Source organism: Gracilinanus agilis, chromosome 4 (genome assembly GCF_016433145.1).
Source record: "Gracilinanus agilis isolate LMUSP501 chromosome 4, AgileGrace, whole genome shotgun sequence".
NCBI lineage: Eukaryota > Metazoa > Chordata > Mammalia > Didelphimorphia > Didelphidae > Gracilinanus > Gracilinanus agilis.
The window spans coordinates 99,482,994-99,498,707 of NC_058133.1; the positions used below are offsets into that span (position 1 = coordinate 99,482,994).

General features: G+C 36.0%; 1 protein-coding gene across 1 annotated transcript in view; it reads right to left on the reverse strand.

Moving 5' to 3' along the window:
* Positions 1-12,986, reverse strand: part of ATP6V1G3 (ATPase H+ transporting V1 subunit G3) — a 34,975-nt gene extending 21,989 nt beyond the window's left edge. Inside the window, exon 1 of the mRNA XM_044673185.1 lies at positions 12,885-12,986. Coding sequence (XP_044529120.1) covers positions 12,885-12,969 — 85 coding nt within the window. The 5' untranslated portion in view covers positions 12,970-12,986. The remainder of the gene's footprint in view (positions 1-12,884) is intronic.
* Positions 12,987-15,714: the final 2,728 nt, after the last annotated feature.

Genomic DNA, 15,714 nt, shown 5'->3' on the forward strand with positions numbered 1-15,714 from the left:
AATAAATTTCTCTCAGTCTGTAATTACAAATATACGAAATCTATTTATATAGGAAATCTCTCTTTTCAAGATATTACTAATATACCATTATCCTAGGGCTCGATTTGGCAGATCTCTTACTTGGACACTTTCTCTTTCCCATCTCTGCTTTTTCTTCAGGAGAGAGGCATTGTCCTTTAAAGAATATTGGAGGGGCAGCTGAGTAGCCCAGTGGATTGAGAGTCAGGCCTAGAGACAAACCTAGAGAAGTCCTAGGTTCAAATCCAGTCTCAGACACTTCCCAGCTGTGTGACCCTGGGCAAGTCACTTGACCCCCATTGCTCACCCTTACCACTCTTCCACCTAGGAGCCAATACACAGAAGTTAAGGGTTTTAAAAAATAACCTCAAAATAAAAAAGAACACTGGACTTGCTGTAAGAAACTTCCAGTTCAAAGTCTAACTTAGTTAGTTAATGTCTCTGTAAACATGAGCTGATCATAAACAGTCAAAAACTTATTTTCTTTATTTGTAAAATAGGGATAAAATGCTTGCATGACCTACCTCATAAGATTACTGCAAAGAAAACACTTTGTAAGCCAGAAAATGTTATACAAATTACTATTGGCCATTTATCTGATTTTGTCTTTTTCTTAACTCCTTTTTTCAATAGACAATCATTTAGAAGCTGATTTATTTGTGGTCTTTCATTACAAATACAATATAGAATGTTTGGTATAGTTTTCTCTATCTTAATACAAACAACATAAAATCAAAGTTTGACAGACTGAGTCATATTCCCCATATGAAGTAAAAATCATATGGATATTAGCACAGATCTTTACACACACTATGTACTTGAGAAATGTTTGCTGCATGACCTACCTCACAGGGTAATTGTGGGAAATCACTGTGTAAATGTTATGGGGCCATTTTTGTTGTACAGTAATTTCAGTCATATTCTACTCTTCATGACACCAATTTTTGGTGGGGGTTGTCTCTTGGCAAAAATACTAGAATGATTTTCCATTTCCTTCACTAGCTCATTTAATAGATGAAGTAACAAGGCAAATGGGTTTAAGTGCCTTACCCAGAATCACAGTTAATCAGTGTCTAAGGTCAGATTTGAACTCTGGAAGATGAGTCTTCCTAATTCCAAGCCTATTGCTCTATCCACTGTGCCACCCAGCTGTCCTAAAGGTTTGTTTTTATTGGTATTATTGTTGTTATTGTTATTGTTAATGAACAAATATTAATGGATAAATGTAAAAAAATTGATAAGGAGGCAGGATGGGTGGCATGATGTGTAGAGGGCTGGCTTGGAGTCAGGAAGACCTTAAATGCTATATGACCCTAGGTAACCTTTGTGTTTCTCCAGCAATTTGAGAGAGAGAAAAAGAGAGAGAGAGAGAGAGAGAGAGAGAGAGAGAGAGAGAGAGAGAGAGAGAGAGAGAATGAGAGAGAGAGAAAAGCATTTATTAAGCACTATTCTGTGCCAGGCAATGTGGTAAGTAATGAGAGATAGAAAGAAATAAAAGCAAATGCCTTAAGGAGTTCATATTCTACTGGAGAAAGACAGAACATGTAGGGATTCTGGAAAGAAGGGAAAGGAAAGATTACCTATAGGCAATGAGCCAGGAAAGGAATGTAGAATGTAGAGATGAAATTGAGTTATGGAGTAGTTTCCCCCTTGGTAGAGAAAGGAAAGGAGTTCTTATACCTGGAGTTAAAATCAAAGATCTTATGCATATTTATTTATGTTCATATTTGAAATATGACTGAGCAGGCTTCAATGATATAATTTCATAAAAAGACTATTTCTAAATCAAAACAGAAAAATGAAAAGCAAAAAATTCAGTAAATTCAGATATTGCTTAGAGGATGCTGATGATATCCCCTCTAAACCTCTTCCACCAATTTTCTGGTTTCTGTTGAAAACACCATAGTCCTTCTAAGAATCCAGATGGTTTGTCCTCAACATAATCTTTCATTCTTCCCAATCCTTTATCTCTCTTATCCAATCACTTGTCAAGCCGGGTCAAGCTTGCTTCTACAATATCTCTCACATCTGCTCAATAGAATGTTAATTCCTCTTAGAGAATGTAAGCTTTTTTGAAAGCTGAAGTTGTTTCAGAGGGTTTGGGGGAGTACTCCCAGCACCAAGTATAGTGTCTGAAAAATTGAAGATAATTAATAAATATTCCAAGATTACTTGATGCATCCCATTCTCTGTTCTTTCTGCTATCTTCTTAGGTCAGACCCTCAGTCCTCTCACCTAGAATATTGCAAGTTTCTCTTTTTATCTCCTTGATTCCATTATCCTCTTCTAATTCATCTAGAAAGATACGAAAAGAATCTCCCTAAAACAAAGTTCAGACCATATCATTTATCTGCTCAAGAATCTTCAACTTCTCACTATTGTCATTGCAATAAAATACAAACTTCTAGTTGTAGCTTTCAAAACCTGTTGCAAAAGCCTACTTTTCCATACATGTTTCCTTTTCATGTACTTCACATTCCAGTTGGATTGGTCTACTTGCCAGAGAAGTAACTAAGAATTCTGATACCTAGATCATTAGGAACAAGGGCAGGTTAGTGAAGAAATCATGAGCATAGCTGTGGGAAGGAGGCAAGATGGGGCTAGTTTGTAAAGGAACTTCTTTGGAGGTCTTAGGGGTCCCACCTTGGGGGTTGCCCTCTTTTACCTCCCTTGTTCCACTAAAATGGCTGACAAATTGGATATGGTCATAGGGGGAGGGGCTAGTTTGTCCCTAAGGAATCCAGACTTTGTTTCCTTCCATGATAGACTTATCAATCCTTCAAATCTTCCAAGGAAGTGGAAGGTAGCAGAGAATGCCAAGCCATCTTCTCTCTCTGAATTTTAAGATCTAGCACAATATGTTTAGCATGACTCCATATATATAAAATCAGTATCCTACTGCTTGTCTTCTCAAGGGGTGAGAGGGGGAGAGAACTCAGAACTCAAAATTGTAAAACATGAATGTTAAAGATTTTTTATGTGTAATTGTGAAATGTTTAACAAAATATATATTTGAATTTATTTTTAAAAAGAATATACAGTGCATAGGGTAAACTGCAAACTACAGACCTGGGAGAGGGACCTGGTTCTGGGAGATATAGTGGGGGTATAACAAAAGGAAAGGGCAATGGCAAAGGGGTGGCCTGGCCTAGTAGTAGCTTTGAGGACACCATCTCAGCTTTCTCTGTCTTTATTCTGCCTCCTCTTCTCCTATATAATAATCCACCTCTTGCTGAGGTATCTTAGGCATTTACCTTATACTCTTTTGGCCACTGCCTTAGATTTATGAGTTGGGTTGATAGATATTTTTTCTTCTCAAAATCAGTTCCTTGCCAGGTTTGGGCTTGTAAAGAGTGCTTTAGAGTGATGACTTCTTTTTTCATCTTAGAGGGGCCTGCTCAAGTTCATTGGAAAGGTCTAACTTAAAAGATGAAGGAGACTATAAACTCTGGAGCAGTAGGATGTAAGCTCCTTAAGAGAAGGAAGGAAGGAACTCTTTGATTCAGCTTGATTTTGCCTTAGTTTTTGTATTTTCCAAGGTAGAGTGTAGCAGTAGGTGATCATTGAATTGAGTGAAATCTTTGAAGGGAACTTGACAGTCACTACCATCATCCATCATGACAGTAACTGAAGTTTGCCTGTGCTATCTCTCCAAAAAGCTTTTGTGGGAAATATGGGCATAATTAGTAATATTTTTTAAAGTGTACTTCTAAAATAGGGGCAGGTAGATGGTACAATGGATAGAGCACTGGCCCTGGTATCAGGAGGACCAGAATTCAAATATGACCCTGGACAAGTTACTTTTAACTCTGTTTGCCTCGGTTTCTTCATCTATAAAATGAATTATTGAAGGAAATGGCCAATCACGCCAGTATATTTGCCAAGAAAACCCCAAATGTGGTCATGAAGAGTTAGACACAAAAACTGACTAAACAACAATAACAACTGCTAAAACATCTGCTGTTGTTAAATATAGAAGTGACAAAATAACCTTAGGCTCAATCTAGGACACATGGACCCCTTTGGGGTCCCATTTCAGGGAATCTAAGAGCTTGGATGATAAAAACAAATTACATCTTTTTATTTATTAAACTCAAATTTAGCATTCCCTTCAATTATTCATTTAAAAAAATTTTTAGAATTCTAAGTAAGTGTCCATAGATCCATGACACAATAAAGATAAAACAAAAGGCTACTTAGAGCAGAATTTGGGGATAAGCAGGAGGAAGCCATAGTCCTCGTAACTTATAGGGTAATGTTTTACTCACAGTTAAACATCACATTGAATCCTAGCCAGGAATCATTTAATTAACAAAATTCCTTAGACTCCCAGGCAGTGCTGTGGTCAACTTAAAACAAGAAAAATTTCATTGGTTTTGGAGCAATATGTTAATTTCCACGTTTGTTGGTTGCTTTGGTCTCTCCATGTAGCTAAACATTTGGTAAAAAGGGCTAAGTGTAGGTAAAATAAAATCAATTAATTCAAATCCACAGACTTCTCTTGCCATGCAGTGAATTGAATTAAGATTTTTGTCAATAGATAAAAAACAATGGCATTATTTCAAACCACAAACTGAGCCACATCCTTGACTGGTAGAGATAAGAAGACAACAGAATTTTCTAGTCCTACACTTAGTTACAATGAAATAGGAAATACTGGAGACCACCCTGGTATGGGGTGATCAGTTTTTGCAAATATTGTACAAAGGAACCATATTCTAGTGAGCAAAACAAATGTCCTATTAATGGCAACCAAGTTGGGCGGCAACATCACATTGCTGACTTATGTTGAGTTAGACAACTAATAGAGACCCTAGGAAATTTGAGGAAAGCGATTTTCTTTTTATTCTCCCAAGAACTGCTTGTTAAGACAATCTTCCCTATCCCTCTGTGGTTGAGTCTTTAAACTTGAACAATGTACAACTTAGCATTTATTCCTGGTCCTGTTCACTTCACTTTTCATAAGTTAATATGTTTCCCCAGGTTTTTCTGATACTCCTGCTTGTCATTTCTTATATCAGATTTGGGAGTTGGGTTTTTTTTCTGATAGCACAATAATATTTCATCAAAATCATATACCACAATTTGTTCAGCCATTCCTCAGTTGATAGGCATTCCCTCAATCTCCAAAATAGTTGCTAAAAATGTTTTTGCGTAATAGATCCTTTAATCTTTTCTTTGGTATTTTTAGGATGCATACTTAGCAGTCATGGGTCAAAGGGAATGCACAATTTTATAGGCCTTTGGACCTAATTCCAAACTGTCCTCCAGAATGATTGGTTTAGGTCACAACTCTTCCAACAGTGCATTAGTGTCCTCATTTTTCCACATCCCCTCCAGCATTTGTCATTTTCCTTTTCTGTCATATTAGCCAATCTGATAGGCATGAGGTCATATCTCAGAGTTGTTTTAATTTGAATTTCTCTAATCAGTAGTGATTTAGAGCATTTTTTTCATGTGACTATTTATGGATTTGATTTCTTTTAAAAACTGCCTGTTCATATGCTTTTGCCATTTATCAACTAGGGAATAGCTCTTATTTTTATAAATTTGGTTCTATCCTCTATATATTTGAGAAACGAGGGCTTTATCAGAGAAACTTGCTATAAAATCTACCTCTCCCACCCCCAGTTTCCTGTTTTCTTTCTAATTTTGGTTATATTAGTTTGTTGGCAAAAAAGTTTTTAATTTCATATAATCAAAATGATCTGGGGGCAGCTGGGTAGCTCAGTGGATTGAGAGGCAGGCCTAGAGACAAGAGGTCCTAGGTTCAAATCTGACCTCAGACACTTCCTAACTGTGTGACCCAGGGCAAGTCACTTGACCCCCATTGTCTACCCTTACCACTCTTCTGCCTTGGAGCAATACAAAGTATTGACTCCAAGATGGAAGGTAACGGTTTAATTAAAAAAAAAAAAAAAAGATCTATCTTACTTTTCATGATACTCTTTATCCCTTCCCTTATCTATAATTCTGACAAGTTTTTCTATGCTTCCTGAATTTACTTAAGTCACCATTTTTGTCAAAATCACTTATCCATTTTGACCTTATCTTGGAATACAGTATAAAATGTTTGCACCTACTTTCTGCCAAACTGCTTTCTTATTTTCCCGGCAATTTTTGCCATATGATGACTTCTTTCTTACTCCCAAAGTATGGATCTTTTGAGGTTTATCAAACACCAGGCTACTGTGGCTACTTTACTACTATGTATTGTGTACCTACTTTATTTCCACTGATTCACAACTCTATTTCTTATCCAGTACCATATTGTTTTGATGACTACTGCTTCACAAGATAGTTTGAAATCTGGAACTACCGGGCCACTTCCTTCACATTTTTTGTTTCACTGATTCCCTTGATATTCTTGACCTTTTGTTTTCTAGATGAATCTTCTTTTTTTCTAGGCCTACAAAATAATTCTTTGGTAGTTTAATTGGTGTGGAACTAAATAAGCAAATTATAGACCTACCCACAAGCAATTAATATTTCTCCAATTTTTTAGGTCTGTTTTTATTTGTTTGAAAATTTTATAACTGTGTTCCTATAATCCCTGGGTTTGTCTTGGCAGGGAGGCTCCAAAGTATTTTCTACTGTCTGCAGTTATTTAAAAAGGAATTTCTCTTTCTCTTCCCACTGCGTTTTGTTGATATAGAAATTCTGATGATTTATGTGGGTTTATTTGCTGAAGTTGTTAATTGTTTTAAGGAGTTTTTTAATTGATTCTTTAGAGTTCTCTAAGTATACCATCCTATCTGCAAAAAAATGGTAGTTTTGTTTCCTCATTGTATTTTTATTCCTCCAATTTCTTCTTGTCTTATAGCTGAAGCTGACATTTCTAAAACAAATATTGAATATTCACAGTGATGATAGACATTCTTGCTTCACCCCTGATCTTATTGGGAAGGCTAAACCCATTTCCTTATGAGTAAGATGAGGAGATTGGTTTAGATCATTTTTAAGATTCCTCCCAATTCCAATTTTATGGTCCTATCATCCTATGGTAATTTGCAGAAATGTAGCTTTAGTTAAAAAAAACTTCCTCACAATTAGAACTGTCCCAAAGTGGGATGGACTGCCTTGTGAGGAGCAAGTATGCAGTTTTCCTCTCACAGAAAATCTTCCAGCAGAAGCATGACAATAGCTTCTCTGTTATAGTACAATGGCTAAGTACAGGTTGAACTAGTTTATCTCTGAAGTCCATTCCATCTCTGAGAGTTAGCTTCCCTATTCTGGTTAATGGATTAATCAGATTTGTTATGTTCCTACTCTTATAAAATCCTCCTCCTCAAAGACTTTAGGGACCTCAGTTTTCTCCTCTGTAAAAGTAAAGGATTCGACTTGGTTGCCTCTAAGTCCCTTTTAGTTCTAAAGATTTAATTTTGTTACACACATATATGTACATATATGTATATGCATTAGGATATATATACATACACACACACACACACACACACACACACACACACACACACACACACACAAAGAACCGCTAGTTTAAAAACTGGTAACAAGAATTTCATGGTTTTTCAAAAGCTTTCTTTGCTGTCCTGTGAGGTACAGAGTAAAAGGATGATTCTCTCCATTTTACCAATGAAGACAATGAAACTAAAAGGGTTAAAGTCACTTTCCTACAGTCACACCAGTGACAAGGTGAGGGATGGAAACCAAGTTGTCTGAATCTGACTCCAGTGCTCTTAGCATTTCACCACTGAGTTCAATTATCTGAATTAGCTGACCTACTAAATTATTTAGGGCAGCTAGGTGGTACAGTGATTAGAGTGCCAGGCCTGGAGTCAGAAAGACTTAACTTTTTTCATTCAAATACAGTCTCAGACACTTATTAGTTGTGTGACCTTGGGCAAGTCATTTAACCCTGTTTGCCTCAGTTTCCTCATTTGTAAAATGAGCTGGAGAAGGAAATGGTGAACCACTTCATTATTTTGCCAAGCAAATGCCAGATAGGATCATGAAAAGTTATTTAAATGATTAAACCTCTAAATTATTCAAGCTTTTGATCTCATCTTCACGGGGAAAATTTTTTTAAAAGGCAAGAGGGAAGGTTCCTTTTGGCATTAATTCTTTGATTCCATATCTCTTTAGGAAAGAAAAGAAAGAAAGACAGTAAAACATAAAAGATCAGTTATATAATAACAGATTTCTAATGCTGTGAAGGTCAAGTTTTATTTACTTTTGTCAGAATAAACAGCATTCATTTGGATGGTCTGGGTTAGGTATTTTATGTAGCTACTGTAAATTGCTGTCTGCCCATTTTTGAATGGGAAAATCTGGTGTTAGGCAGTGAAAACTGTCTCCTAGCTCGTGCTTTCTGGGGCAGAACAGTAGGCAAAACCAAGAACAAAGGTTACCTGTCTGAAATCAAAACATTTTCTCCAATGTTTTTGTGGGGGGCCAGCTATTTACTCTCTTTGGTTTAATTTTCAACCACATAGTTATGACTGAAAAGGAGTACTAGTAGAAAACAAAATTACCTATTGTTGCTTTAGTTTGTGGGCCTGGAAAATAATTTTATAACCGACAGATGTTGATACAATTTTTATAGTTACACATGTTGTTCTTCAGAATGAAACATCTATATTAAGTGCATTCCTTGTATTTCTATACTCACAGCTTCCCATCCTTTTCAAGCTCCCGGTGTGTGTGTAAGGTACAGAGGATACAGTGGAAGGATAGATATGAGACTTGTAATTTCACTGGTGAGTAACCATCATCTTCCCAAGCATAAGAGACCCAAGAAATTAAGTGACCTGTCCAAGGTCATACAGGCATTATGTGTCAGGGGCTAAATTAGAATCTAGATCTTTCTGGTTAAGAGGCCACACTTTTTCAGAGACTAATCTCTGTTTTAAGTAATTTACATTCTACTGGGGAGATTTAATATGTAAACAGATAAGCATAGACAGGATTATTTGAGGAAGGAGAGAACACTAACTAAGGGATTTGGACAAGCCTTCCATAAATTTAAAAAAAGAAAAGGGTGTATCTTTTGCCCATAGAATGGAATTTGGAGCTGTTCCCACTCCCCACCCCCTACCGCCTCCATTAGCTGACATGATCAGTGAGAAAAATATTTTCTCTTTTTTTCCAGTAAGTTTGGAAGAGTGAGATGGTTGATTAAAGTCATTTGAAAAGAAAATGATATTGATTAAAATTGAGTTTAATGCCACAATTTTTGCCAGGAAACACAGATGAACAACTGTCATGTCTAAGAGAGAATTGGCTTCCTTTTTTGGACATTTTACTACTTTAATTTTGGTAAGAAAAAATATATAAATGTTTTAGAAATCTGTGGACTCAGCGTCAGAGTTTGCCTCATTTTCAAAATTATTTCATATTCATAACATTCATATAATCAGGAATATGACACAGTGAGCAGAGTGCTGGAATTCAACCTAGAAACCAGAGTTTCATTCCTGACTTTATTATCTGAATGGTCCACTTAACTATGCTCAGCCTTAATTTCCTCATCTGAAAAATAATGAAAATAATATTTATACTAGCTGCCTCAAAATGCAATGTTGAGAAGTTCTTTGTTAACTTTAAAATATTATTTATATGTTTGTGTATTTGTGCTATTAACTCAAATCAATTAGCCTTTATTAAGAAATTTATGCCAGGCACTGAGGGTCCTAGACCTCAAAGAGCCTACAGTCTAAAGAGGGAACATGCAAAAAAAAGTAGGTACATACAAGTAATAAACAGGATAAATTAGAGATAATCAATAAAAGTAAAACACTAGCTTTAAGGAAGATCAGGAAATCCTAATGGTAGAAGGTGGGATTTTATCACAGAGGGAAGGCAATAAAGTTAAGGAGGACTGAGAAAAATATTTTTTTTTCAGAAAGAGAGACTTTAGCTGAGGTTTGAAGTGAAAAAAAAAATCAAGGAGATGAAGTTGAAGAGGGAGAGGGAAAGGTATGGAGGACAGATAGCCAGTGAAAGTGCATGTGTCAAATCTGGTCTTCCTAGCTGTATGATCCTGGGTAAGTCACTTAATCCAAATTGCCTAGCCCTTACTGCTCTTCTACCTTAGAATCAATATTTAGTATCAATTCTAAGATACAAGGTAAAGGTTTAAAAAAAAATAGAAGAAGAAAATGTATGTGGTCAGAAGATGGAGTGTGGAGTTCTTGGAACAGCAAGGAAGACAATGTCATTGGGTGGAAGAATGTGTGAAGAGAAGTAAGGTATTAGAAGACTGGAAAAAAAGAAAGGGGTCAGATTATGAAGAGTTTCAAAAACCAAATACAGGATTTTATATTTGATCCTGAAAGTTAATAGGGAGCCACAGGAGTATATTGAATAGAGGAGTGACCTGATCAGCTCACAGACACAAACTTGTCAATTGACAGGTTAATCATATTTTCCCCATGTGATAAATAGTAGTAGCAACTAGCACTTATATATCCATCACTTTAAAGTTTGAAATTATTTTATGTAGTTATCCCTTGATTCCCAAAATAACTCTGTAAAGCCAATATTATCATTATCCTTATAATTTTGCAGATGGGAAAACTGAATATGACTTGACCAGGATCACTTAGATAAGAAGTATCTGAGATGAGATTTAAACTTATCTTCTTGATTCAAAGTACGACAATTTGTCCATTAATATATAAAATGAGAGGGTTGGGCTAAATGACCACTGATCCTTCTAGCCATGGATCTATGAGTTTATGTTCCTATTGTAACAGGTAAATTTATAAAAGATTTAGACATTTTGGGTAAGATAACAGCCAGACTTAATCAAGCAAGGCTGGAGAGTTCCAACCATGGAATGGTGAGAAGGTATGTTTCTATAATTATGGTGAACCTTCAAGAGTCAGAGAGAAGATGAGAAAAGAGTTTCTTGTCCTCAGATCTATGTGCTTTCTTCTAGGAAATGATGTTTATATAAATCAGATAATACTTTATAAATAAAAAATGGCTGATTACAAAGAGCTTTTATGTTAATGACCTATTTTGATCCTCTAAACTACCTTGTGATGATTTTTTCTATCTGTGTTTACTAGCAGAATGCTATAATGCACAATCTGTGGGTCTCCAGAAGGTGATTAAGCCATGATTCAAATCTTGACAAATTTGGGCACCACTATAGACCTCTGAGATTTTTGATTTGTGTGGCCTTTCTGAAACCCCCATTGTCTGCTCCATCAAATTATTAGTCCTAATCCTAAGAATCCCAAAGAGTTTATTATGAGTTTAACATTCCCAGTTTCTAATTTGTGTCCCAAACTCATGAATTGGATGGATTTCTTTTATTTCTTTTTTTATCTAACTGAAAATGAAATGCTTCTCATTAACAGTACTTTAACTTGAATTTGTCCATGCTATTGAAATATTGGCATTACTTTCATAATTAAGCACTCGCTAATATTTCTAACAAGCCTAGTTAACAATACAGAAGAATACCTTCTTTACATGTCATATGTACAGTGCTTATGACTTATAAAATCATTCTGTATCCATTATTATATTGACTACAATATGAAACAAACATATAAAGAGATAAGTATAGGAATCATAAAAAAAAAAAATTGCCCTGTCTTAAAGGAGTATTGTCTGAAAAGCACTTTATAAACCTTAATGTTCAATTAAAAAAAATGAGTTATTGTTATTATCCCCATTATTAAGAAGATGAAACTGAGTTTCAGTGATTCAACCAAGGGCACATCCCTAGTTAAGTTAGAGAATTGGGATTTGAGTCCAGGTTTCTGAACCATAAATCCAGGATCAGAGTTGTGAGAGACCTTAAACATCAACACTGAATCTATCCAGTGATCCTCTATGTTATATCTAATAACTGAACCTTTTAGCTTTGCCTGAAAACCTCTGAGATTGAGGGAAGAGGGATCTACTCACTCTTTTCCCTGATAGCACAGTCCACTTTTGGAATTAATTCTAATTGTTAGGACGTTATCCTTCCTATCTGCCTCCAAGAGCAAGAGAGGCCTTTGAGACCAAGCACAACATGTTTATACCTTCTAGGAATATTTTAGATAGATTATCTTGTAATTCAGTTTTGTTTCTGTAGTTTTTGACAGATCCACTGAGACAGTGATAGTAATTACTGCAGAATTCGTACTAATGGGTAACATGAAATAGTAATTACTGCAGAATTCGTACTAATGGGAAACACAAAAGAAATCTAGCTTCTAGCATCATTTCTTTTGGAATGCTATTGAAAAGGTTGAGAGAACAAAAGGATATAAATTATAATTTATACATATGTAAATTATAATATAAAAAGGATATAAATTATAAAAATTAGTAACTGAAATTTATAAAGTGCTTTCGTTTTTATAAAAGAAGTTTTTACTGAATGACCTCATTAGACCTTCACAACAACCTTAGTGGCAGGTATTAAATATATTGTTCTGTCCTTCATATTGATAAGAAAACTGAACTAACAAAGGGTGAGACTTATTTGCTCATGGACACACACAGCTGTATCATACCAATGTTATTGTATGAAGAAAAAGAGAAAATCAGAGGAAGCACAGAAAAACAGTTAAAGTTAGAAGTGCTAGCTTTGGAGTTTAGCCTGCAGACAGCTAGGCCATGTGATGGGAATATTTTTAAATCTTGGAATGAAAAGCAATCAAGAGGGGAATCTGTTTAAGGATTTAGTTACAAGCCTGCTTGGAAAAACAAACTGGTGCAAAGGAAGCAGTAGGTGTATAGAGAGCCTTGGCCTCCTAGTGAGAAGATCTCAATTTCAAAAATTTAGTTTGGGTTCAAAGAACTCCATTTCACTCCAGAGACAGAGCAGATCAGTATTTAGAAACCAGGGATTCCATGAATAGTAGAAAAGCAAATACCCATCAAGACCAGGGAAAACTTACTCTTCTTGGCTTCTTCCAACTTATCTTTGGCTCGTTTTTCTGCCTGCAAGAGCTGCTGGATTCCCTGAGACTGGCTGGCCATCATCTTTCCCTTGGGATCAGGCTGCCTGGAGGAACTGATACCTGGGGTGGTGGTGAAGGTGATTTATACTTTCAGTTATCATCCCATCTCTTGGAATGTTTTGTCAACAGATTCTGCGCATAGCTATCTTGCTTCAAACTGGCTGGCTCAGGCCAGATAGCCACAGTGCTCAGAAAAGGCAACTTAGTACAACTTAGAAAATCAAGGTAACATTTCTAGAGAGTTTAAGAACTCCAATTTGAAGAGTCTATGAACTTCTTTCCTCTGGTGTTAAAAAAAAACACCCCTCAGTTGATAGGAGCATAAAAGTAGAATACTAGATTTGGCATCCAACCCTGAAGACATACGTTCAAATTCCATGTCTGACATAATGTGTGTATGTGTAGGTTTGTGAAAGAGAGACCACACATAAGAATTCATCTTTCTAAGCCTCAATTTTCTTGAGTGTTAAACAAGGATACTTGAAATACAAACTGTATAGGCTTCTTGTCAGGGTCAAATGAAATAAGGTATACAAAATGCTTTTCATTGTCTGAAGTATAAATGGTAGTTATCATTAAAATCTAAAATTATCCCTTCCTTATCACTGGGGATTAGGGGTGGGATGCCCCAGTGATCCAGAAGAGCTGTGTAAAATTTTTTGGCCCACACTTTGTACTAGAGAAGAAGTCTGGGGGCAGCTGGGTGGCTCAGTGGATTGAGAGCCAGGCCTAGAGATGGAAGGTCCTGGGTTCAAATCTGGCCTCAGACACTTCCTAGCTGTATGACTCTAAGCAAGTCACTTAATCCCCATTGCCTAGCCCTTACCGCTCTTCTGCCTTGGAATCAATACAAAGTATTGAAATATCATGTTTTATTCATATTCATAGGAATCAATATTCCAAGGCAGAAGGTAAGGTTTTTTTTTTTAATTGTTTTTTTAAAAAGTCTGAATTTTTTCTTTTTTTTCTTTTGTGGTATTAAAAGATAAAATATATTGGTATTGCATAATACTATACATATAATTTGTACGTTTCTGATTTTCTAAACTTTTCCTGTGATCTGTGGCTTCTGCAAAATTCCCCCCAAATTCCCATTTAATGTCTTATGCCAATCTGCCATATATTTATTGACTGTGATAGGTAAAATTGTAATGCAGAAGGTCATATCTGTATTTACGTATTTAGAGCTGAAGAGTCCGACTATAAATACAAATAAATAAACTATGAGGCAAAAGATTAAGGTGCAAATCCAAAGTCAAACAGTAAATGACAGAGCCAATATTTGAATCCAGGTCTCTCGACTCCCCAAACATGGGGCCAGAGTTTTGTTCCATGAGTATTAAACTAGATTTGAATAAATAGGATCATATAAGAAATAACTATTGTGAACTTGATGAAGGTGGATTTGAGCAACTTGCAAACATAGCATGTCCTTAAACTTTATCTGTGAAGCCCAACAACCCAAAGGGAAAGTTGTGAGTTTTATTCATAAGCAGAAAGAAGACATTGCATTCAACTGAAGAAATATTGATTATTTTTAAATATCTATTTTGTGCTAGGCACAAATATGAAAAAAAAAAAGAGAGAGAGACAGTTTACCTAGTATAAAAATGTGTCCTGTTCACAAATAATTATAATACAAATGGGGAGGGTGGGAGAGGTGTTGTGGCTTGGGAATAGCAAGATAACCAAGATCACTTCTGATTTGGTAGAACAAAGATCTTTTCTGAAAAAAGTCAGTTATCATTCAGTCATTTTTCAGGCATGTCCAATTCTTTGTGACCCTATTTGAGGCTTTCTTGGCAAAATACTGGAGTAGTTTGCCGTTTCCTTCTTTAGCTCATTTTACAGATAAGAAACGAAGGCAAATAAGCTTAAGTGACTTGCCCGTGGTTAGTTACACAGCTAGTAAGTGTCTAAGGGCAGATTTGAATTCATATACTCCAGAGTCCCGGCCAAGAAAACTATAAACAAGGTCCCCCAAAAAATGGACACAACTGAATAACAAAAGTATTTACCTCACAGGGTTATCATGAATGTAAATGTGAGTTGTGTTTAAAGTGCTTTGCAACCTTTAAGCATTATATAAGTAACAGTTATTATTACAAAGCGTTTTGCTACAAATGTAAGAGAACCAGGACTACAAACAAGAGGAGTCTTGTGTCAAAGACTCATGAGTCTAAGGAACTAAATGGAGTTATTTCCACACCCTCTTGGTTTACAACCCCAACCCAGAAAACCCAAGAGAACCCAAGTGGAGCATCCTCCATTATATTGAGACTGACTCTCACTTGGCATTCCACAACTGATCTGCATGCAAAGTACTTTGCAACCCTTAAAGCACTAGTTGAATGTTAGTTATGATTATAATTAACAATATTGATTTAGTGCCTATGTGTGCAGAACCCTGTGCCAGGTGTTGCCCTCAATGACAAAAGCTTGAGAAATCACTCAGCTCTTGCCCTAGAGGAATTTACAGTCTAATTGGGAGAAAGAAAGGCAAACACAAGTAAATACATATGACTTCCAATGACAAGAATACATAAACACTTACCCAACCAGCTGTTCAGATCTAAAGATCTATAAAGAAATGCTAAGTAATCAGAGAATTGGGAAAGAAGAAAGGGGTGGGAGTGGGAGCCTGTTCCCTGAAGGCAATTAGCTTAAAAATTATTGACTTAAAGAAGAAAGGAGGAGGGAATAAGCATTTATGGAGAGCCATATTACAAATATTAGTTTATTCACACAACAATCCCATAGGAGGTGT